This window comes from Adiantum capillus-veneris, chromosome 24 (assembly GCF_014529385.1).
Source record: "Adiantum capillus-veneris isolate H3 chromosome 24, ASM1452938v2, whole genome shotgun sequence".
Taxonomy (NCBI): Eukaryota; Viridiplantae; Streptophyta; class Polypodiopsida; order Polypodiales; family Pteridaceae; genus Adiantum; species Adiantum capillus-veneris.
The window spans coordinates 79,527,758-79,549,505 of record NC_140954.1 but is presented as its reverse complement, the minus strand read 5'-3'; the positions used below and the strand labels follow the sequence as shown (position 1 = coordinate 79,549,505).

Below are 21,748 nucleotides of genomic sequence, written 5' to 3'. Positions count from 1 at the left end.
AGCCGCCTTGGCAACTACTGAGGCTGCCGTGCGAGGTGTCTCCAGGATAGTCCCAATGACTGAGCCTATCCTGGACAAAAGTGGTAAGTACTCCCTCGGCAAACTCGGAAAATAGACGGAGATGGGGATGTCTGCCTCCTCTACTAGAACATCCGAAGTAGGGTCGAAACCATGCCTCCATTGTCGAAAGTAGGCTCGTGCTGCTCGGATGGTCAGTGGACTCATGGCGATGACCTTAGACGCTATCTCAGAGGTCTCGAACTCGATTAGATAGTAACCTCGTCTGCGTATCTGTACGTCCAAGATCTTGCCCACCTCTGCGAGAAGCGAGCCTGGAGAAGGTCACGCAGCTCTCCTCTCCTAGGTCGGGTGCCGAGAATCTTGCAAATGACAGAAGTCGCCTGCAAGCGCTCTACCTCTGCGGCTAGGCTCGCTTGCTCTGTCGGTGAAAGAGCAAGTTGAATGGTGGGCTCAGTGGGGTCGGGCGAGGGGGCTTTTGATGAGTCCCTCTGTGGCGGAGCTGGAGCCTCCATCTATGTCTACTGCTGTGGGAAGAAGCGGATGGAGAAAGAACTCTGCAACCCAGCGCGCCGAGCACTGTCCAAAGAACAATGCCCCAGAGCCAATTGCAGGGTGACTTCGGGAAAGAGGAGGGTGAGGGGGCGGGGGAGGGGGGGGGGGAGTGGATAAGGCGAGCAAGGGGGCGGAAGCTCAAGAGGTAGCGGGCGGGCTAGGCTGCCGCGCGCGAGGACAGGCGGGGGACAGCGCGAGGGCAGCGGGGGGGGGGGGGGGGGGGGGGGGGGGGAGCATGTAGAAAACTTCTCGATTATCACATTGCCCACGAGCCTTGATTTAAATTAGATCAAAGGATTGGAGCCCGCAAAATAGGGGTCAACGACCCTATTCAATTGAGCTAAACCTAGTCACCACAAGACTTCACATGAGTAATAGCCTTAAATAGTAACATAAAGTGACTCTTGCAGGTGACTCCTCAAGACAGACACATATGCTTAAGTGTAGATTAGATGGGCCTAATCAAATCCAATTTTCGAGCTTAAGAGCTCATCTCAGAGTTAGAGCAGAGGGTTTTAAGAACATTCTTTAAAAAAGATGCACACCTAAAAGCAAAGAAAACCTAGTTTATGAATGAAAATCACTAATTGCTCTTGGTTAATGCAACTCTCTTAATGTGAGTAGATGGCCCATGGACTTTCTCACGATGAAGGGGCTGAGAGCTAACAAGAGCTTATTCAGAGAGAGAGAGAGAGAGAGAGAGAGGTGAAATTGAATGACAACCTAGTGTGCGGTGATCATACACACTAGAGCTAGCATAGATGAGAATAGATCAGGATCAAGGGGGTTATTAGGAGGTGTTAACCGCACTAAAATCTTTGATACCAGATGTAGAGTTATGATGGAAACACAAGTGAGCCATTCATAGTTGAAATGTGCGTAATGTGGCTTCTAATTCATCGTGAAATGAGTACAAATGAGCTCCTCATAAGAGGAGGAGGTACCTTGCTTACATCATATGTGAGGTATGAGAGACTCTTCAAATCAACCCAAATGGAGAGGATCATGTGAAAAACTCGTATGCACCTTTTTAAGGGCCTCCAAATGGACTCTTATGCAAGTGTACTAGGTCTAGAAACCTATGTGGGTCATATATGTATTGATGGGCATCATCTAGGATGTCTAGGCATGCATAACTAGTTAGGGAAGGGCTCCATAAGGTGCGAATATGTCACACACGCTAGCATGCCAAGAGTATCCAAGCATGATATGCGCTCTAGCTAGTTCATCCTATACTATATACTATATTGGGGGTATAAAATGGTATACATCAAAGATAAAGGCGTCAACGGCTCCTTGAAAGCTGAGCTAGGCATTGTGTACTCTCTCAGTTAACTACTCTCTGTTCTTTGTCATCTCTCACTAGTAGAGACCGGATATCCAAAAACCAGGTGCTCTGTCTCTTGCTACTGGCTCGAAGTGTCTCTGCTCTCTCGAGCGTGACTCTTTGCAGTTTGGAGGCCGGAGGCGGGGTGGATATCTGAAAGAATGCGGTGATTAGTGTCTCACGCCCCCCGCTTGGTACTGTGTGGGCCTCTAAAGAGATCTCTCTGTCATTGAATATCGAGTATAAACCTCCCCAGTGTACGTTGGTCTGCCAACTCTAAGAGCTGATAGAAGGAGCTCTATTGTGTGAACAGGGTGGGGTATCTATCTTGGATGGTACCGTAGACCCTGCAGTGGCATAGATAGTGCTCCTCATCCTCCGCCTCCCCCCATTGCTTACCATCCACCTCCTCTCTACATAGTTTACACATCCATTTGTTGTGGGGTCTGAGCTGCTCTACTAGTATCTATTTCAAGGTGATGTGACGAAACCTTGAGCTGGCCAATCCCCACCCTTGAGGTTGGAACCATGTGGTAAAAAGCCCTTTTTGTATCCAGGTCTCCATCCTCGAAATTATCATTAGTGCTCTATTTAGTATAGCATTTGTTGGGTAGAAGTATTTTCATTAATATTTTATCTTTTGGAGAAAGTGCCTCAATTATGGTGGCTCAATTATGGTGGCATAGTGCAGGCCTAATTTTTGAAGGCTTCGATGCCCTTCGGAGGCTCTATATCTTTCAGTGAAGGGCCAAACCCTTCGAAAGAAGGATAGAATATTGAAAAATCTTTGAGTAGCTCTTCTAATTTTTGCCGAAATATAGCTTAATGAAAGATAGGTAAAAATTTACCCTTCAAATGAATGATTAGGGTCACCCTTCAAAAATGCACTTCTATCCTTCAGTGAGGGGCAAAAATATTTTTACCCTTCGAAAGAAGGATAGAATATTGAAAAATCTTTGAGTAGCCCTTCTATTTTTTGCCTAAATGAAGGATAGGTAAAAATTTACCCTTCAAATGAATGATTAGGGTCACCCTTCAAAAATGAGCCTTGGTGGCACTTACTACCTATCCATGATCGACTGATCTTTATGGTCTCATTGCTAGCTTTGTCAGATCCCGTATATCCAATGAAAGTAGCTTTTTCAGAGCTTCCGGCTCACTCCAATTTCATTGATCAGTAGATGGGTTCTATTTTTTGGCACTCTTTTTCTGTGTTTCCTCGAGGAAAGCCATTTGCAAGTGCCCATGCTTTGGTGCCAAAGTGCTTGCGGCTTTCGTAACAAGTGCAATCCTTTGCAATGAGATGACCTTCCCTGTTTTAGATCTGTGGGAGCCAACGGACGGAAAGTGAAAGGGTGCCATTCTCAAAATTGTTTGATTTGATATCTATACTATAATGGTGATGAAGATCTATACTATAATATATATATATATATACATACTAATAGATAATGGGGGAGGGGTTCCGCCCCCCCCCCCCCCCCCCCCCCCCTACACTTGTCGTAAGGACAATCATCCGGCGCATGAGCTCTGCGCACAGGCGTCACAGTGACTGTGAGAGAGAGAGAGAGATAGAGAGAGAGCCGTGCAGCTGTGGCGATTACGGGCGGTGATACAGAAAGAGAGAGAGTCTGAGAGAGAGAGAGAGAGAGATAGAGAGAGAGCCGTGCAGCTGTGGCGATTACGGGCGGTGATACAGAAAGAGAGAGAGTCTAAGAGAGAGAGAGAGATCACCCTGGCTGCGTGATATATATATATATATATAGAGAGAGAGAGAGAGAGAGAGAGAGAGAGAGAGAGAGATCGCCCCCGGCTGCCGGCTGTGTGCACGTACCTCCTGGCGGACGGTGCTCTTGGCACCCGAATCACCAATCATAGTGGCAAGTTGGCAACTGTCACCACCGGGCCACCCCCCAAGCATCCCATGTCCCCAAAAACATGGCCGCAACTTCGACTCACGCCTGTCATGCTCTCTTGCATCCGGCCAGAGTGAGACGTAGGGTCCAGGGAGTCTAGAGCTGCAGAGCACCATGCAGTGTACTATCCACGTCGTAATGTACGTGCATAGGAGTAACTCAATAGCCGAGGCTGCTACCGAGCACACTGGAGCACAGGTAGTGGCCAGTTCTAATTGTTGTTTTAAATTTGATCTTTATCGTCCCTGCACGATATATGGAGTCCAGAGATCGACACCACCCAATAGACTATCCAGCACAAGCGTCGTCACCGAGGCATTAATGAATAGCTGGCCGCTACGGACATCAAGTAATGGCCTACGCCCTAGGTTCTCTCTTCAACTCTCTCGAGTCTCGACTAACCGTGCTGCTGCCTGCACTGCTGCCCTCCTATTTTGAATGTTCTCGATTTCAGTTGGCAGACAATTTTCAAGCTCTAAGGGGGCTTACAAGTTGCATTCATCTGCTATTGGCCTTCACCCCTGGGCCCTCGCATTGCTTGCCCTACACAATCGGTATGCTCATTGCTGAGAGAGAGAGAGGAGGTGCATCTTGCGCTATTGGTATCCACTAAGAGAGAGAGAGAGAGAGAGAGAGAGAGAGAGAGCAGCCACCATTGGTATGCTCCCTCTCTGTGTGCAGTTAGAAGCTTTTTAAGGCCACCATTGGTATGCTCCCCCAGTGTGTGTGTGTGTGTGTGTGTGTGTGTGTGTGTGTGTGTGTGGGCGGGTGGTTCGAAGCTTTTTAAGGACAGCATCATGCAGAACTTGCACTAATGCCATGGCACTACAGCTCGAGGCTCAAGGCCAAGGCGTCCCAGAAGGAGTCTCTCTCTCTCTCTCTCTCTCTCTCTCCGTCCGCTGCCAGCGCGCTGCAGAATGAGCGTAGTTTGTGGAAATTCCCAAAATACCCCTCAAATTTCAAGAATTCCCAAAATACCCCCAATATTTTGTCAAAATTTCCCAAAATGTCCTTTAAATTTTCCAAAATTCCCAAAATACCCCGGTTGTGAGACCAAATTTCTCTAAAGATAAAAACTTTGTAGCTTACATAAGAAGACTGATTGTCTAGATGCTAAAACTAGAATTTGAGTTGATTATGTAGGCTTTGAATTGCTTCATTATTTTAGACCTAATGTCCTTTGTAGGCACCCTTGGACAAGGCAACGAGTGTGTCACACACACACACACACACACACACACACACACACACAGAGAGAGAGAGAGAGAGAGAGAGAGAGAGAGAGAGAGAGAGAGAGAGAGAGAGAGAGAGACTGCTGTCTCTGTGCCGATTGCAAATAGCCTAGAAAATTGACTCTTTGGCTAGTGTGCCTGCAAATGCTGAGAGAGAGACTTTTTCGCCGGCGAGTCTTGACTATCCATGCACAAATGGTGTGTGTGTGTGTGTGTGTGTGTGTGTGTGTGTGTGTGATGGAGATGGTTAGGTGTAGGGGGCGGGACAATCACGCAAAAGGTGTGGACGTTGTAGAGAGGAAGCGAGACAGAGAGCGAGCGATTCTGTTAATGCTTCAAATTGGAGAGAAATGAAATGATCTAGTGTACACAAACCCCAACAGACAGAGACGGCATGGTTAATGTGTCTCGGCTTAATATCGTGCCGTTTGAGAGCAAGGAGAAAATGAGAAATTCCGCTCCAAAGAAAAATAGTGTAAAATCTCGAAAAAAAACCTAATTTTCTAAAATTTCCTCTTGGCGAATTCAAGAAAAGGAATTTTGTATATTGGAAAAATGAATTTTCTCGAACACTGCCGGCGACTGTCCAGGCACAAATGGTGTGTGTGTGTGTGTGTGTGTGGTGAAGATGGTTAGGCATAGGGGACAGGACAATCACGCAAAAGGTGTGGTCGTCGCGCAGAGAGGAAGCAAAGAGAGAGCGATTCTGTTAATGCTTCAAATTGGAGAGAAATGAAATGATATATTAGGGGCGTTTCACACGTCTATAGTGTACTCCAACCCCAATAGACAGACAGGCCATGGCTGACCCCTCCAATTACTAGCTGAGCGTTCGCACAATGAACCTTGCACACAAATCCTAATTCTCCCAATTTTGGCGGAGTTTAGGTGGGGGAGGCAACGGGTTTTACCCCAGTCTCGATAGGTTGAAAGAGGAGATCATTTGATATTTCAAAATAATTGGCATTTTTCAAGCATATTTTCTCCTTATTTCCCTCCTTTCAACCGGCTGTTTTGATTTTTTAATCGGCTCAAGGCTAAGTTGAGGCACACTTTTTCCAAACATTGAGACGGAGAGAGAGAGAGAGAGAGAGAGAGAGAGAGAGAGAGAGAGAGAGAGAGAGACATAAAAGGGAGAGGGAGACTTCCATCAATGCTTCAAATTTTGAAGTTGATTGCCACAGGAGAGAAATGAAATGATATATTAACGTATTCAAGAGGCCAAAATGACCTATGAGACCAAACCATTACAAACTGGTGAATCTGATACCATGTTTGGGTACAAAAAAATAAATAAAATGAAACTAGAAGTGCTACTAGCTGGAACTGAGAGAGAGAGAGAGAGAGAGAGAGAGAGACTCCTGTTAATGCATCAAATTTTGAAGTTGATTGCCACATGAGAGAAATGAAATGATATATTAACGTATTCAAGAAGCCAAAATGACCTATGGGGGCCAAACCATTACTAGTTGGTGAATCTGAAACTAGAAGTGCTACTAGCTGGAACTGGGAGAGAGAGAGAGAGAGAGAGAGAGAGAGAGAGAGAGAGAGAGAGAGAGAGAGAGATGGCTTTACATGAGAGAGCACGTGTCGTAACCTCTTTCATCCGAGAGTGTGCGATGCAACATTGGCGACAGAGAGAACAATGCACGCATAGCTATAGAGAGAGAAAGGCGACGAGAGAGAGAGAGAGGGGTGGCTATTTTGGAGTATTTTTATCCTTCTTTTTGGAAAGATGTGATGATGATATGGCTGTGTCGAATTGTTTTCCAACTTCAAACATGCCTTTGCATGGTGAGACTCCCAAGTAAAGGTGTATGTCAACAAATATTCAAGTAAAAGAGATAATGTTTGTTTGAGGTTTTGGTTAGATCTTGACATCTATTTAACTTTGTTGCTTCCATTCAACACTGAAAGAACTTAAAAGTAACTTAAGCTAAAAATTGGAAGACAGAAGCCCACATTGGGGAGAGAAAGAGAGAGAGAATACTTTTCTTGATTTGCTTTATGAAATTTGTGACTAGCAAGGGGGTTGAGGGTAAAAGGGGTCATGCCGCCTTCCGTTTTACTAGTATAATATAATATAGGGAAAATTATCAAATACCCCTCTAATTTGTGAAAATTCCCAAAATACCCCTCAAATTTCAAAATTTCCCAAAATACCCTTGTATCTATTTTGGTTGAATTATTCAAGCTTATCATTTCTTTATTTTTTCTGACAATCAAGATCCGTTTTTGAGTCCTTAGCATGTAATTTGTCACAAATTACCTCGCAAAAAAGGGCAATTATATCTAAAAATAATGAAGCAATTCATCTCCAAAGCCTACATAACCTACTCAAATTCTAGTTTTAGTATCTTGTATTGATAGACAATCAGTCTTCTTATGAAAGGTACAAATTCTTTAATCTTTGGAAAAATTTAATTTCACAACCAGGGGTATTTTGGGAATTTTGGAAAATTTGAGGAGTATTTTGGGAAATTATGTGGGAATTTTTGAAATTTGAGGGGTATTTTGGGAATCTTCACAAATTAGAATGGTATTTTGGTAATTTGATATATAAAATACCCCTCAAATTTCAAAAATTCCCAAAATACCCTTGTATCTATTTTGGTTGAATTATTCAAGCTTATCATTCCTTTATTTTTTCTAACAATCAAGATCCGTTTCTGAGTGCTTAGCATGTAATTTGTCACAAATTACCTCGCAAAAAAGGGCAATTATATCTAAAAATAATGAAGCAATTCATCTCCAAAGCCTACATAACCTACTCAAATTCTAGTTTTAGTATCTTGTATTGATAGACAATCAATCTTCTTATGAAAGGTACAAATTCTTTGATCTTTGGAAAAATTTAATTTCACAACCAAGGGTATTTTGAGATACACTTAATTGATCTTAAAGGCCAATTGATCTTAAAGGATACACTTAATGGTGTGTATCACAATATGTCCTGCCAAAAAAAAAAAAAGGGAGAGAGAGAGTAAGAATGCGCTGAGTGGATCGTCTTCTGTGTGTTTATGTTTGCGCGCGCGCGCGCGAGAGAGAGAGAGAGAGAGAGAGAGAGAGAGAGAGAGAGAGAGCAACCGTTTTTTTGATGGTTGACCCGTCGTCCACGGTAGAGAAAGAAACCGTTTTTTTTATGGTTGACCCGTCGACTTGGATGGCCCTTTCAAATGAGCTTCGCAACCCCATACCACTCATTTTCACCGGCTACAACCAGTATAAAACAAGCTGGCAGCCAATTGCTTTCCGTGTGTGCATTGTATTCAATTCGAAAAGGCGGGATTCAATAGGCAATCTACAGTTTCGGGGGCGAGAGGCACTTCTGGAGGGTGGTTCAACCACCCCCCAAACTAGCAGCAATTCTCATCTCGACGGCACATTCAACAAGCCTATGAGTTTGCCTTTTTTATTCACGGGCACTATCAAAGGCCCTTTTGGAGGGTCTACTAAAAGGCCCTCTAACTTGATTACTTCTGCCTACGCGCGCGCACGCGTGTGTGTGTATGTGTGTGAGAGAGAAAATGAAATGAAATTTTATATTAACGTCTTCAAAAGGCCAGAATGACCTATGAGACCAAACTGATACAAAAGTGGTGAATCTGTTACAATGTCTAGGTACCTTAGTACTGAAGTACTAAGTGTGAAAAGTGTGAAAGTGTGAAAATAAATGTGAAAAACTAAATACAAAGTATTAATTAAACTTCTAGGAGCATTCTGGGTGTCTGGCTAGAATGCTTCTAATCCTTTGTTGTAGTCTCCTCCGGTGAAGTGTGCTTCTGCATCTCGGTCGTGGTCGTCTTGATTTCCTAAGCTCAATGAGGGTGCCTTTGGTATGAATGTGGGTACTCGTTTGTGCTGGCTGCTGGCCTCTTGCTTCTCCTTCCACTCCTGTTTCTCTCAATCCGAAGAAATCTGTGATCTGCCTCTGAGGCTGTAGTGCTCTTTGTCTATTCATTAGATTATCCCTGTGCCGACGTAGTTCCAGTAGGTACAAGCCTAAGCATCTTTGATCTTGGTATTGCATGACTCTATCTAGAGGTCCAAAGCCTTCTTTAAATAGGCAATGGAAACGCCCAAGTATCTCATAGTATACGATGCAATGGCATATGTAGTGTAATTCTGTCTTCGGCTCCATTCCGCATAACTTGCAAATTCTGCTCTCAGGTGGGATTCCCCTAAATCTGCCAAATTCAATTTCTAGCTGGTGTGAGGATGTACGAATTTGACCAATAGCACATCTCAAACCATGAGACAGGTGGGTATCCATGTAGCTCGGGCAAATCACAAATCCATCTTCAGATAGCTGTAGGAAGTTTTCTTTGTAGTCGGCCATCTTCGTGCCCAATTCTTGTGTAGGGTCTACCCATGTCCAATGCTTGTGGAGAGAGAGAGAGAGAGAGAGAGAGAGAGAGAGAGAGAGAGCCTTTCAAAGGGCCACTACATGCACATCAGTGTTCGAGAAAAATCACTTTTTCAAACATACAAAATTCCTTTCCTTGAATTTGCCAAGAGGATATTTTATAAAATTAAGTTATTTTTTCAGGTTTTTACACTATTTTTCTCTATTTTGGTGCAAAATTCCTCCTTCTCGCCCACCACCAGCATTTTTGAACTTCAAAACAGCACAATCTTAAGCTAAGACACTTTCCTTGAACATTGACGACAGACTCCGAGGAATGTTTCAAAAATCAATTTCACAAACATACAAAATTCCCTTTGTGGTAGTTTAAAAATTCAAAGAGAAAATGTTTCCGCCCCCTCCCCCTGACACGTGGTGGCATTTCCTTCCTCTAGCGCACCAGTGGCCTGCACAGGAAACAGTGAGGGCCAGTCGGGTGTCCTTTGTAGTTCTGCGCTCGCGGAGAGAGAGAGAGAGAGAGAGAGAGAGAGAGAGAGAGAGAGAGAGAGAGAGAGAGAGAGAGGGACCCTTCTTCCTAGATGCAGGCGGCATATTTATTGTTGTGTGTGAGATGTCCGACGTCCGCCTGAGAGAGAGAGAGAGAGAGAGAGAGAGAGAGAGAGAGAGAGAGAGAGAGAGAGAGAGAGAGAGAGAGACCCTTTTGTTCTTTTTTGGGAAAATTACCAAAATACCCCTCTAATATATGGAAATTCCCAAAATAACCCTCAAATTCCAAAATTTCCCAAAATACCCCCAATATTTTGTCATAAATTCCCAAACTGCCCTTCAGATTTTTCAAGATTCCCAAAATACCCCTGGTCTTGATATTAAATTTCTCTAAAGATAAAAAATTTGTAGCTTTTCATAAGAAGAGTGGTTGTCTATCAACACAAGATGCTAAAACTAGAATTTGAGTTGGTTATGTAGGCTTTGGAGATGAATCACTCCATATTTTTAGATGTAATCATCTTCTTTTGCGAGGGAATTTAAGCTCTGGGCTGTTTTCACAACCAAACACGAGTCCTTTTTATGGATTTTCCAAGAGGTATTTTCATTATCTTCACACTTTTTCTCAAAACCAATTTCACAACCATTCATGACCTCTTTTTATGGATTTTCCAAGAGGAAGTATCGAAAAATAGAGCGAAATTTTACTATTTTTACACTATTTTTCTCAAAATCTAAGCGGGAATTTTTCTTTTCCTCTTCCTCTCAGAAAGCATTTTCAAATTTCAAAGCGACGCAATTGTAACACATTTTCTCTGAATACTGGTGAGCAGCCTTTGGCAACCAAGCAAAGCCGTAGGCTTCGTGCAACTGAGGGACTGACTGAGGAACAATGCGCACAGAGAGAGAGAGAGAGAGAGAGAGAGAGAGAGAGAGAGAGAGAGAGAGAGAGATGCTTAAGTAAGAGCAAGGGATTTGAGGATAAGAGGGGCCATGCCACCGCCGAAGGCGGCACCGTTTCACTAGTACCCTGCTAAGGTGGAGGTTATACGGCCCATAGCGTACAAACACGACGTCCTTACAATCGTTTGTATGACCGTAGAGTACCACATGGTATGATTAAATGGTTCTCAAGGGTTAAAAGAAACACCATACAATATAAACTATAATTCATTGTATTTCCCATACGAAACCTTATTGTACTTTATCAAACGATGTATGATCGACAACGCTGATTTTTCTGGTGCTTGTGCATTTGGACATGGCTTTAGCATAGCCTCACTAACGGCAGCAAGTTGTCAGCTTTGATGCCGTTGCTTGAGTGAGTGTGTCGATGCTTTGCGAGCACTTTTGTTATTGATTATGGCTTCGTTTTGTTTTTTTCGTTGTTTGTTTTGTTTTTTGCCGTGGTTTTGTGTTGTTTTTCGAGTTTTTTTTTTTTGCATGTGTCTTCCTTGTGTTTACCAGTCATCTTCATCATCGACTATTACCTCTCTTTTGTGTCTCCTCAACTCCATGGCTTGAGATGGTACTAGTTGGTGGGCTTTCGCCCTCGATATCAAGCAACTGCCTTGGGAACAAATTCCTTATTGATACTATGGTGCCTTTCGAGGTTACCCTATTGGTGGGTTTCTAGTTATCTTGGGATTTTGGAGTGGAGTTGTAGAGAGCAATTTTGGTGTGGGGAGTGCTTATCTTTCAGAGGCAGATGTCATCCTCACTCAGCATGAGCATTGTATACAGTTAGTGGGAGTTGGCTAGCTTAAAGGTACCACTTTGGGCCTTTAAGTCGGAAGTTGTTGGGTATGTAAAGGCCCTCCCCTCTTCACTTTATGTACAATAACCCACACCACTAACTCACAGGGTGGGAACAAACCCTTATACTCTAAAAACCATACATAATATACACCTTGATTTTTTGAAGTGTATCAACAATTGATACATGCAAGTCTCTTGTGTTCTCTCTCTCTCTCTCTCTCTCTCTCTCTCTCTCTCTCTCTCATAGATCTTTAAGGTCTCTTGGGATAGTTTCCTACGACGTTAAAATTCTCTTCTTCTTGGGTGTGTATGTGCGCGGTAAAAAAAAGAAGAAAATGATATAATCTTTCTATCACCCAAGTGTGGTAGATTGGTTATGCCATTTCCCTCTTGAATAATAGGTCTTGAGTTCAACTCTCCTCATTGGATAGATGTTTGAGGTCTCTTGGGATAGTTTCCTAAGATGTTAAAATTCTCTTCTTCTTCTTCTTCTTCCTCTCTCTCTCTCTCTCTCGTTCGTTCAAACCTCCACAATCTCAGCGCTACCTCGTCCTGATGCTTGCGTTGCCTACAACAGGACATGACCATTCCCTACACCTGTTTTTTAGTTCTTCCCATTTTTCCATTTTGTCGTGTGTGTGTGTGTGTGTGTGTGTGTGTGTGTGTGTGTGTGTGCGTGTGCGTGTGAGAGAGAGAGAGAGAGAGAGAGCATCATTACTTTTTAATAAAGCTTATTTTGAGGTTTGCAGGCAGAGAAGGCAAAGCAACGTGTTCAATCAGACTCTGAGACAAGTCCTCTCCTCGTGCAGTAGGCTAACGCTTGACATACTTCTGCATTTCAAATGGGCCACTATACCTTTGTCCAAGCTCTTGCTAGAAAAAATCACACACACATTTCCTTTCCATGATATTTCAGAAAGGATTTTTTTCGAAAGAAAACATTTGTATAGTTTGTACTATATTCCTAAAATTTTGGGCGGGATATTTCCATTATCCTCTTGAACATGTGTCCAATTGGTTCTATCTAGCTCTCAATAGGCAATCTCAAATTTCTAAGCGGCATAGTTGTAGCATGAGACACATTTATTTTTTTATTTTAGTTGAAAATCCCCCCCCACCCCCCCCCCCCCCCAAACCGGGTTTTTCCTCCTCTATGTGCGCGCGCGCGCGCGTGTGTGTGTGTGTGTGTGTGTGTGTCTCTCTCTCTCTCTCTCTCTCTCTCTCTCTAAGGTCTCTTGGGATAGTTTCCTACGACGATAAAATAATGTTCTTCTTCTTCTTCTTCTCTCTCTCTCTCTCTCTCTCTCTCTCTCTCTCTCATATGAAGAAGCAACGGTGTACAAACCCAAGGAATAATTAAGAAAAGTAATGGATGGTTCGCAATGCTAACACTATAGTACCCACAAAATCTTGGATATGAAAAATGCACTAAGGAATGAATGTAAGTCTACAACTCATGCCATTCAACAGGTAGACTCCCTAACTCTAAGAAACATACACAATAAGTTTTGGACAGATTCTCACAATATTTTCCATATTCCGACTTACCTTAACATCATCAGCTTCTCTGAGGGAGGCGTAGCATACCTAGTTAGGTACGATTGGGGGAAGGGGACCGTCGGCCCGATGGGGGGGCTAGCAATCCCCTGCTCCCAATCGTACCTAGCTAGGTATGCGGTGCCTCTCGAGCAGAAGCTCATGATGTTATGCATTGTATGAAAAACATTGAGAAAGACTCTGTTTCCCTACATGAGAAAATTTCTAAATCTTCTTGTGATATCGTCAATTGCTTTGCGAGAGTGAAGTGCTATCTAAGTCATATATTTTGGATAGACATGTATAACTTACGAGTGAAATATGGTAGTAGATAGTGATTCTACCATACATCGAGCAAGATTTTTTGAGCAAAGAGAAAACCGAACAAACATAGCATAAAGATAAAGTGCAAACATGGGTCTTCATCAACTTGGTCCACTAGTGGTTTTTGTTTCCATAACATAAAGATAAAGTAGATAACTTTATCATGGTGTGGAGAGAAAGCAAAGGACTTGTCCCATCTTTAGCTAGTTTTATTGGTTGTCTTGCATTGAGCTTGTTTGATATCCAAGAGCAATTTATACTTTTGTAAGTGCATGGCAGATAGGCATGCATGAGTTGATGATGATTAAGCTACATTTTTTTATTTTAGCAAGCCCGGGGGTGGGCACCTACTCTCGCAAGGTGAAACTTTTGTCACTGATTTCAATCTCAATTAGAGACCTTAGACACCACTTGGGGATGGAATGGCCGTTCAATCAGCTGTAGTAATGAAAGCTAGTTGGATGAAGAAATTGAGATGGCAAGGCGATAATGTTTTAAACCTATGATAAAGAGACCTCACGAAGTTAGGCATTATTTACAAATCAATTAAAAAAACCAAAAGATGTTCTTGCGAATAGTAGGCAGCCAAAACGACTTTTTCAAAAGCCATTAATTAATTAGTTTTTTTTTGTTTTTGGGGAGGGGGGGGGGGGGGGGGGTGTTTTAAATTCTTTTTTTTTAATGGCTCAAAGGGGCTCAAGGACCAGCGTAGGCATATAGCCTAGTGGTTAAGGTTGAGTTTTATACTATATACGTGATGTGTTCAAATCCTACTCATTAAGATTGATTTTAAATGGTGACGTGCATGGACATGCTAATTAGATATGCTAAAGCAGATTCTATGTAATGAAAAACAAAAGTAGAGCAAGTAGGTGTGCCAAAATAGATACCATCAAGTATGTGGTCCTAATTTTGCAAGCACGTCACATTAAGCAAAATCTAGGAAGATACTCACTTTTTTTTGTGAAGGATAAGCCCCAAAAAGCGTGAGCGTGGCGCACGTAGAGAGAGAGACGAAGAGAGACAGATGACGTGTGGCAGGTTGTTCGTCGGGCAGTCGATTTTTTGTCTTCGTAAGCTGTTGGACTTTCTCGTGAGTGTGGGTGGGAGGGGGGACAGGAGGCGCACGCCGAGCAGAGGCACATACAGACAAGGGGAGAGAGCAAGAGAGACACGGCGTAGCTGCAGGGATGCAGGCGATAGCAGGAAAGGCTGTGTTTGTGTGTGGGTGTGGCTAGGCGACATGCCTGTATGGTTGCTCCATGTCCGTGTCATCGTGCAGAGCACGTAGGATGTGCAAGGGTAGAAGTGTGCAGGGAGTGTGAGTGTGTGTTTGTTGCAGGTACGTGCAGTTCGTTCGGACGCAGGCACATGGAGCCCACGGTAGCGCAGGAGATGTTGCAGGGGGTAGCGGCGAGAGCATCAGGACAGGGCGAAGCGATGAGATGTTGCAGGAGCAGGAGCTCGGTGCGGAGAGGGCCGTGTGCAAAAGGGCGAGACGAGGTGCAAGGAGGAGATGATGCCGGAGCTGCTCAGAGAGAGCGCCGCGTCCAAGAGGGGGAGACCAGCTTGCTTGGAGGCAACCTGGCGCGTGCACCGGATCCAACCAAGACGTTGTATTTAAGAGTTAAGCTGCAAGGTAATCTTGCCATCAAGTATGTATACATCAACACCATTGTTCTCTAGACAATTTGACTTTACTTTTCTATTTGATGCACAATGATTTTGTTTTGAGGTTAGTATTGGTAGGTCTACATGTGACTTTTATTGTCACTTTATCCAAATATTTATCGTATCTATGAACTAAAGGAAGAATTTGAGGATTGTGTCATCACTGTTGTGTTTGGAAGGCCCCACAACCCTAGAAATGACTATAAATATAGTTCTTTCTAACACCTGGAGAGCGAAAAAAAAAACTAAAAACCCTCTCCAAAAAACCTGCGCAATAGTCCACACTAGCACGGATCCTCCCACAAAACCCCCTAAAACACTCCATGCCAATGCAAATTGTTTCGGGGGCTTTTTGGGAGGTTTTTTGGCTTTTTCTCTCTCTTCGAGCGACAAAATGAGCTATATGGGTAGTCATTTCTAAGAGTTGGAGACCTTTCGAATGCAATGGTGATGTCAAAATCCTCAAATTCTACTTTTAGTTGATAGTTTGGTTCAATTTTTGGGTAAATTGGTATTGTATGCATACTCGATAAGGACATTCAATCGATTTATAGGACCCATATCCTTGATGAAGGGCTCATTGCGTTGTTAAAAAACACACATAACTATCTAAAATCTTTTGTCTTGTGTTAGAGGTCTATTTGAAAGCCTTCAGTATGTCGGAACTGCCTCTCCCAGCTAGATCATTGTTATTGTTCTCACCAAGCCGACTAGTTGTCATCATGGTTCAATATGAAGGTAGTAACTTCTCAATGCCTCTCAAACCACCTTCCTTTAAGCATGCAATTAAAGTAAAACAAAGGAGAAGGTCATTGTCTCTGCGGGTCTAAAAAGCTTCTCTCGATAGGGGTTCATCTTTTTTAAGAATACCACGAGCGCTTAAAGCAGCTCACTGACGAAGTGGAGTGATTAACAACCAAAAAAGTCGAAGGGTTGACTTCTGAAGCTGAGTGTAAAAAGTGGCTTGAACCTAAATTGGAATTGGTTGAACAACATCTTGAGGAGGTGAGTAAGGCCAAAATTATATCCAGAGAAATCTTCCTCTTGTCGGAGAAGGCCAATCAAGCTCACTTCTTCAGGCCCCTTATAAGTCAAGTGAAATCGGGGCCTTATCCACTCGCTCATCAATAGGGGAAAAAATGTTATTAATGACCCATATGAAATGGCCCAATTAATGCTTGATCACCTACGACAAATCATAGGCCAACATGAGTCCCACTCATCGGAGGTGGATGAAGCCATAACTATCCTTCTTGAAAACAGTTTCTCTCTCAGATGCCGATCTTTATGAGAGGGGGCTCATAGAGAAGGAATGCTCTCTTCCATTACAAGCTATAGGTAAAGAGAAGTCCCTAGGGTGGGACGGTTTGACTAATGACTTTTTCAAAGAATTTGGGACGATCTTAAGTCCCTGATCACGAGATTGGCTAACCAAAGCCTTGACCGAGGGAGTTCTTGACTCAAGCATTAAAAGGGGCCTCATCAAACCTATTCCCAAACAAGTATGATGTTCCTAGTTGAAACATTGGTGCCCCATTATCATATTGTCAGTGACCTATAGAATTATTGCCAACTGCGTGGCCCCCAGGTTCTCTCCCCTCTTGGACAAAGTTCACTCCCACCAACATGGATTTATTAAGGGAAGGTCAATCTATGATAACATTTTGGCGGCCATGGTTGGCATAGAGTATGTAATAAACATGAGTGTATTCTAGTCCAGCTGGATCTAGACACAGCTTATGATAGGATCACTTGGTCATTCATTAAAGATGTATTGAAAGTGTTGGGCTTTGGGCCATGGATATGTCGTTTGGTTAGCATCCTTGGGGCTACTGGCCATTTTGAGCTCCTGTTCAATGAGAGAGTTGTGGGTGCCTTCAAGGTCAAAAGATCAATTAAGCAAAACTGTCCTTTAGCCCTACTTCTCTTCGCCATTGGGTCTCATCCTTTGGTAACATTGCTCGAAGAATGCCGCTAGAGGGGAGATTCAAGGGTTGTTTGTCTCTTCCTAATAACGACAAACTTCTATTTTTGCAAAAAATTTTGTTTTATTCCTTAAAGTGTTCCCTCAAGTGGTTAGGAAGGGTGTGGAGATTGTGCAAACATACATTGTTACATCTAGGTCACCGGACTGTGGTTTTGAAAAATCTAGATCCGACAATGTTGACTGGGGCGGTAATGTCTAAAGGGAAGGTGTTCTGGCACCTAGGGTGTGAGGCCATACCAGGGATTTCCGTCTGCACCATCTCCAAATGAATACACTGTGATTCCTAACATCCCTCCCACTTGAGACCAACATGAAGACATGACTCCTCCTGCTCTGTTACCCCGTGCATTGTATATACGCCCATCACTCTAGGGCTATCTATCTTTCCATTGCACACTAAGTAACACACTCTCTATTGTGTGCCTTGAGCTTCCTTCGTCTTCTCCAAGCTGTGTGTGTTTCTCTGCAACCCTAATTCCAACAATTGGTATCAGAGCAGGTCACGACCTCCCGGGCTTAGTCGCCAGCTGCTCCAGCACACGCCTGCTCACTTTCTCCAATTTCAGTGAGCTTTGGCAAGCGTTCGCAGGTCGACAAATATTTTGGGCAAGCTCGAAGAGCTTGGTCTGCTCATAGTTTTGATTTGGGCTCATTTCGGCCTCCGTTTTCACTACAGGCTACTGCACAGGCCATTTCATCATTTTGTGCAAAATTTCTGTCAGTGCCGTTTTCTGCATAACAGGTGCCTTATAGTCTTCTACGGTTTGTGCTATATAGCACAGGTTGTTCCCACTCCGTTTCTCCTATTTTCGGGCAGTTTTCACATCAGGTGCAGCATTTACCATGGCTAACAACAACAACACAGATGTGTTCAAGATGTTTGCTGTTGAGGACAGGTTGGATGGGGACAACTACCCTATGTGGGCTTATATGATGCAACATGTTCTTGTGTCAAAGGGTGTCTGGAACATTGTGTAGGGCATTGATGTACGTCCAGGTTCTGAGGATGTAGGCGATCTTGAGGATGTTGCAGGTCTTGCTGCAAGGATTGCAGCTGTTAGAGTTGTTTTGCCTATGACAGAACAAGCTCGTTGGGATGTTAAGGATGCACAGGCTCATGCATTGATTTCTTTGTCTGTGAAGCGCACCATTGTTCCTCACATCCGTTCAGCAAAATCTGCAAAACAGGCTTGGGATATTCTAGCAGGTCTTTATGCAAGCCGCAATGAGGCTAAAATTGCTTTGCTGCTTAAAGAGATGGAGTCAAAGATTATGCATGAGGAAGATGATATGGACACTTTCCTTGCTAGTGTCAAGGATATCAATGAGCAACTTATTTCTGCAGGTGAAGTTATTTCAGACAATTCCCTTGTGCAGACTGTTCTTGATGCCTTACCAGATTCTTACCAGACTTTTGCTAGTACTTGGAGACTTATGACCCAAGGAAATCCAGAAGTTGTCAAGTTTGATGCATTATGCACATTGCTGTTGGCAAGAGTCACTTTCCAGAAAAAACAGGACTAGACAGTGTGCAGTTGAATAGGCTTTTATTGCTTCTCAAAGAAAGGGTGGTAACAGCAATGCAGCCACTTCTTATGGTTCTACTGCGAGTGACAAAAATTCTGTTCCTAATGCTTCTGCTGGCAGCAATTCGTCTGGAAATTCTGGTGATAAGGAAAAAAAGAAGATGCGTTGCCATTATTGTAAAGCCAATGATCACTTGATCAAGTCGTGTCCTAAGTTGAAGGCCAAAGAGGCTAAGAAGAAAGAGGGTGGTTCCACTGCAAATGCTGGTTCCACTACAAATGCAGCCATTGTTGAGTCTTCTGTGAAAGGAGACTGTGTTGCTGATGTTGATGCAGAATGGGCTTTTAGTGTAGAGTGCACTTACAATCCTGTTGTCCATGATGCATGCTTGTTAGTTGCTGCAGATTCCCATGTGTGGTATTTCGACAATGGTGCTACAAAGCACATTACCTCACATAGTGAATTGTTTACCTCTCTCGAGTCTGTCCCTCATGGGAATTCAGTCACTTGTGCTAACAATGCCTCTTATCCAGTTCAGGGAGTTGGAAAGATTGTGCTCACTGCTGCTAATGGCAGTTCCTTCACACTTGTTGATGCACTTTATGTACCTGGGATCAAGAAGAATCTCTTGTTTGTATCCGCACTTGCTAGACTTGGACTTGTAGTCAAATTTGTGGATGACAACTGTACAGTTCATGATCTCAATTTTGGTGATGAAATTGTTGCATCTGGGCTTTTGTGCCGTAGGCTGTATAAGCTCACTTTTTATGACAAGTGTGGACAAAATTTTACAAATGTTGTTGCAAATTCAAGGGCTATTTCAGATGCAAAACTTTGGCATGCATGTTTTGGTCATCTGAATTTTGCTAGTTTGCTGCGTTTGCAGAAATCTGATATGGTTGCTTCTTTGCCGCCTCTTGAAGCACCTGTCAAACATGTTTGTGAAGGCTGTATTTTGGGTAAGATGTAGCGTTCTAAATTTCCAAAGGATGGTTCAGTTCGGGCCACATGCAGGTTGCAGCTTGTGCATAGTGATGTTTGTGGACCCATGCAAACTCCGTCCTTGGGCAATTACCTGTACTTCGTGACTTTCATTGATGATTACTCCAGGCATGCATGGGTATTTCCACTTAAAGCGAAGTCCGAACTTTTTATGTGCTTCAAACAATTTCTGGCTATGGCTGAAAATGTCTCGAAATGTACTATGGGCACCCTCCGTTCCGATCGAGGGGGGGAGTATATGTCTCTTGAATTTAATGCATTTCTAGCTAGTTGTGGATAAAACACCAATGTACAGTGCCTTATACACCTCAACAAAATGGTGTTGCTGAGAGGAAAAACAGGTCACTAACGGAAATGGCACGATGTATGGTCAAAAGTCAAGCTTTGCCGCATTTTTTTTGCCTTGAAGCCATCATGTGTCCCACTTATGTACTTAACAGGTGTCCTACAAAAGCTTTGCAGTCTATTACTCCATATGAAGCATGGCATGATAGAAAGCCTTCTATTGAGCACATGTGTGTTTTTGGCTGTTTGGCATATGCTTTGGTGCCACAAGTGCAGCATAGAAAATTGGATGATAAGGCTGTCAAATGTATTTTTGTTGGTTATAGTGCTGAAAGCAAAGGTTACGTGTTGTATCATCCGCAAACAAAACGTATTCTGGTTTCTCGGGATGTAGTGTTTGTGGAAGATTCTGTTCAGCCCTTGTTGTCATGTACTAGAGACAGTAATGTAAGCTCATAGGACATTTATGGCACTTTGTTGCCTCTTTTCAGTGGTGGAAATACGAATGTAAGTTCCAATGAGGCAAATGTACAGCCTATATGGGGGTTTCTAAAAATGTTTTAGATCAGCCTATTACTGATGCAGATGTACATGATGTACTTGATGAGGAAATGGCAGAAAATGAGCAGGCTAGAGGTATGCCAAAATGGCTGGTGCACACTTTGCGTGACAGTAAATTGGATGCACCTTTGTCTAGTCGTACTCGTTCAAGCTCTCGCCATGCATCTTATGCATCAGATTGTTATGCTTTGGCCGTGTCTAGCTTACATGATGTTGAGGAGCCTCTGTCTTTTGATGAAGCACAGAATTCAGAAAATTGGATGGCTGCCATGCAATCAGAATATGATGCACTTATAGAAAATGACACATGGACTTTATGTGATTTTCCTCCTGGAAAAAAGGCCATTGATACAAAGTGGGTGTACAAGTTGAAACGCAAGCCGGATGGTGAGATCGATCGCCATAAGGCTTGACTTGTTGCAAAGGGTTATGCACATTAAAAAGGCATTGATTATGAAGAGACTTTTGCTCCCACTTGTCGCATGACTACTGTGCATTTTCTATGTGCATTGGCAAATCACTTTGGTTGGGATGTACATCAATCAGACATTGTTACTGCTTTCTTGAATGGTGACATATTTGAGGAAGTTTATGTAACGCAGCCTCGCGGTTTTGTCATAAAAGGACAAGAGGACAAAGTGTGCAGATGTAAGAAGGCTTTGTATGGGTTGAAGCAATCTCCTCGTGCTTGGTATGAGAAATCTGACACTCATTTGGTTAAACGAGGCTTTCGTAACAGTCCAACAGAAAGCACATTGTATGTAAAGCGTGAGGGTGATGTACATCTCATCGTGGTTCTTCATGTTGATGATCTGCTGATCAGTAGACCAAATGAGAGACATATTGTTGAATTTAAGTCTGATTTGAATGCTACTTTCAAGATGAAAGATTTGGGGCTGTTGCATCATTACTTGGGTATATAGTTTAAGCAATGTGATGGTGGTATTGCCTTGTGTCAGAAAAGTTACATAGAGACATTGCTATGTAAGTTTGGACTTGAGGATTGCAAACCTATTGCCACTCCCATGGAAACAGGTTTGAAGTTGAGTCTACATGATGCTGGCGATCCTACTGATGTCACTCTTTACCAAACTGCTGTTGGCTGCCTCATTTATGTATGCAACACGAGGTCGAATATTCAGTTTGCAGTCTCACAGGTCAACAGATTTATGCATAGCCCAGGGTCTAAGCATTGGC

General features: G+C 43.2%; 1 protein-coding gene across 1 annotated transcript in view; it reads left to right on the top strand.

The window, feature by feature from the left end:
- Nucleotides 1–12,731, top strand: part of LOC147426641 (protein DETOXIFICATION 16-like) — a 106,139-nt gene extending 93,408 nt beyond the window's left edge. The window contains exon 8 of the mRNA XM_086499239.1: nt 12,408–12,731. Within this exon, the coding sequence (XP_086355365.1) occupies nt 12,408–12,470 (63 nt within the window). The 3' untranslated portion in view covers nt 12,471–12,731. The remainder of the gene's footprint in view (nt 1–12,407) is intronic.
- The last annotated feature ends 9,017 nt before the right edge of the window (nt 12,732–21,748 follow it).